The sequence below is a fragment of the Rana temporaria genome, chromosome 4 (genome assembly GCF_905171775.1).
Source record: "Rana temporaria chromosome 4, aRanTem1.1, whole genome shotgun sequence".
NCBI lineage: Eukaryota > Metazoa > Chordata > Amphibia > Anura > Ranidae > Rana > Rana temporaria.
In genome coordinates this window covers 205,412,197-205,415,306 of record NC_053492.1, presented here as the reverse complement: position 1 = coordinate 205,415,306, position 3,110 = coordinate 205,412,197, and the positions used below count along the sequence as shown (strand labels likewise).

Here is a 3,110-nt window from a genome sequence, read left to right as displayed (position 1 = left end):
CTATATAAGAAAATAGAGAACAATTTGTGTAAGAAGGAGGGGATACTTATTCATTTCTTTAAAAAAAAAAAAAAAAAAAACACTAAAATAGCTCACCAGTGGTAAATAGTCTTGTACTACAAGATCAATGTTCGGCTCTTTATCCCCAGTTAAGCATGGTTTGAGTGGAGACAGCTTCCCAGACATCCCACGAATTTTCTTCTTTCCCACACTTATCCTGCACATTTGTAGAATACATTTAAAAATTACCAATAAGGAATTTCTGCTATAACCTTGGAAAATAAGAACATTTATTACCTAGAGGTCAGGGACGTATCTGAAGACTTCTGTGAGCCAAATGAGTTAGGGATTTGTCCTGAAAGATAGAGCTATGGTAATAAACTGACTAATTTATCATAACTTCCAAAAAAGTATATTTTCTCAAAAATATAAATTTCTTACCCAAACCTAGGTGATTTGTTTTTGTGTAATTATTCAGGTTGATTGCATAATGTATAGAATATATGCAAACTTTAATGCAATTCATGTCAAGATCAGTGATAAAAAAATGCAATAAATATGCTGCATCTACGATGCGCTTTCATAGAAGAAGTGCATGTTATATCAAGTTCAATGGCACCGCCCTATGCCGATGTGAACCAGCCCTAACTAGGCTCCCGAAGTAAACAGGTTAGAATGAAAAGAACTCCTTTAATAAACCAGACCCAATTTGAGCCACATAGAAGTAAGAAGTAGAAAAACATCTTTTGGGAAATGTGAAACCTAGCTGAGAAATGGAAACTGAAGGTTACGCTATTTTATTGGAAATTAATTGAAAAAAATAAAAAAAACTGCCCTATCTTTACATAGCATTTAACACAGGACATAGGCATAAACTGAGTTATAGCAGGGCTATATTATGAACATCACACCAATTTAGGTACAACTGAATGACGACGATCACAATTGTGGAAAATACAGCCCTAGTGAACATACCTTCTTGGATTCCCAACTTTTCCATACTTTTCTCAGAAGGTAGTTTGAGTGGAGATGATGGAGAGCCGGCAGGCCTGCCTGTGACAAAGGGGTAGTAGACACAATTTAAAGGATTTGTATAGGTAATTTTTTTTTTTTTTTTTTTAAGAGCTGCACAATTAATAGTTAAAGATTATCTTGATTCAACACCCCCCTCACAAATCTTAACCCTAAATTTCCTTGATTCTATGTAACAAGTGCAGAGCCGTCTAAAAAAAAAAAAAGTCAGCAATGTTCGTCAACATTTTTGAGAGATAGCAAAAAGATACATTGGAGATTATTTACTAAAGGCAAATCCACTGTGCAAGTACAGTTGATGTAGATCTAAAAGGCAAATCCACTGTGCAAGTACAGTTGATGTAGATCTGAGGAATTATTTTTTTCCCTTTAAAATAACAAACGTGATACTTACCTCCACTGTGCAGTTCGTTTTGCACAGAGTGTCCCCGATCCACGTCTTCTGGGGTCCCTCCGCGGCTGTTTCTGTCCTCCCCGGAATTACTGACCACAGTCATGCGAGAGCTCGCATGGTGGTGAGTAATTGCGGGCGAGCTCCCGTGATACAGTGAGCGGCCATAGCCGCTCACTGTATCACTCGGCATGCCGCGTCACTGAATGCACATAAGGTAAAATAAAAATCACCTTAACCACCTCAATACTTGGCACTTTCACTCCCTTCCTGCCCAAGCTATTTTTCAGCTTTCAGCTCTGTCACAATTTGAATGACAATTGCGCGGTCACACAACACTGTACCCAAATGACATTTTAATCATTTTTTTCCCCCACAAATAGAGCTTTCTTTTGGTGGGATTTGATCACCTCGGCCGTTTTAATTTTTTGCGCTATAAACAAAAGAAGAAAAGCGGAAATTTAGAAAAAAATATATATATATATATATTTTTTTTTTACTTTTTGCTATAATAAATATTCCCAAATATGACCAGTTACACTTACCGGTAGCTGTATTTCTGGTAAGTCTTACAGGACGGCACCCTGAGAGATGACTGGCTTCTCCTGACAGGAAACACAATCAAAAAGAGGTTAAAAACCCCGCCCCTTCCCGTGCTCCTCAGTTTGAGATAAAGTATGAACCCACCAGTGCACGGAAAAAACACCACAAAAAAATATAATACAAACCAATAATGTATCCCAAGGGTGGGAAGTAGGCCTGCCGTCCTGTAAGACTTACCAGAAATACAGCTACCGGTAAGTGTAACTGGTCATTTCTCTAGTCGTCTTCCAGGACGGCACCCTGAGAGAGAAGCAAGTAGCTTCAGGCCTACCTTAGGGCGGGACCACTGCTTGCAGGACCTTTCTCCCGAAAACCAAGTCCTGAGGTGACAGTAGGTCAACTCTATAATGTTTCAGGAACGTGTTCTGGCTTGACCACGTCGCTGCTCTGCAAATCTGCTCCACCGAAGCTCCGGCCCTTTCTGCTCAGGAGGTTGCTAGTGATCGTGTGGAGTGTGCTTTAACATTAGGAGCTACCTTACCGGCTTGTACATAAGCTAAGGAAATTGTCTGCCTAATCCATCTGGAAATAGAGGCTCTGGACGCTTGAAGGCCTCTTTTCTGACCCGAAAAACAAATTAATAGATGAGTAGAACGTCTAAAGACTGTAACTCTTTCTAAGTAAGCTAATAGACATCGTCTAACATCCAGACAATGAAAGGAAGCTTCTCCTTCATTCTGGGGATTTGAACAAAAAGAAGGGAGGATTACCTCCTGTGACCTGTGGAACTTTGTCACTACCTTAGGAAGGTAAAGGGGGTCCTGACTTAGAACGACCCTGTCCTCAAATAAGCGAAAAAATGGCTCTTTAATGGAGAGCGCCTGCATATCACCTATCCTCTTGGCCGTTGTGATTGCCAAGAGGAAGGCGAATTTAAAGGTGAGTAACCTGATGGGGATAGTGTCGATTGGCTCAAACGGAGCCTTGGTAAGTTGGTTTAACACTAACGAAAGATCCCAGGGTGGAACCCTAGAGATCTGAACTGGGGACAACCTGTCTCTGGCTATAAGAAACCTCTTAACCAGGGGGTCCAGGGATAAACGTCTATCCAAAAAATATGACAAGGCTGCTACCTGAACCCTTA

The 3,110-nt window shown here is 40.4% G+C and overlaps 1 protein-coding gene across 5 annotated transcripts in view; it reads right to left on the bottom strand.

The window, feature by feature from the left end:
• VWA5B2 (von Willebrand factor A domain containing 5B2) overlaps positions 1-3,110 on the bottom strand; it is a 72,436-nt gene that overhangs the window by 1,506 nt on the left and 67,820 nt on the right. For all 5 annotated transcript variants that reach the window (XM_040349762.1, XM_040349765.1, XM_040349764.1 and 2 more), the window contains 3 exons: positions 976-1,053; positions 298-355; positions 97-217 (listed from right to left, as the gene is read on the bottom strand). In XM_040349762.1, coding sequence (XP_040205696.1) covers positions 97-217; positions 298-355; positions 976-1,053 — 257 coding nt within the window. The remainder of the gene's footprint in view (positions 1-96; positions 218-297; positions 356-975; positions 1,054-3,110) is intronic.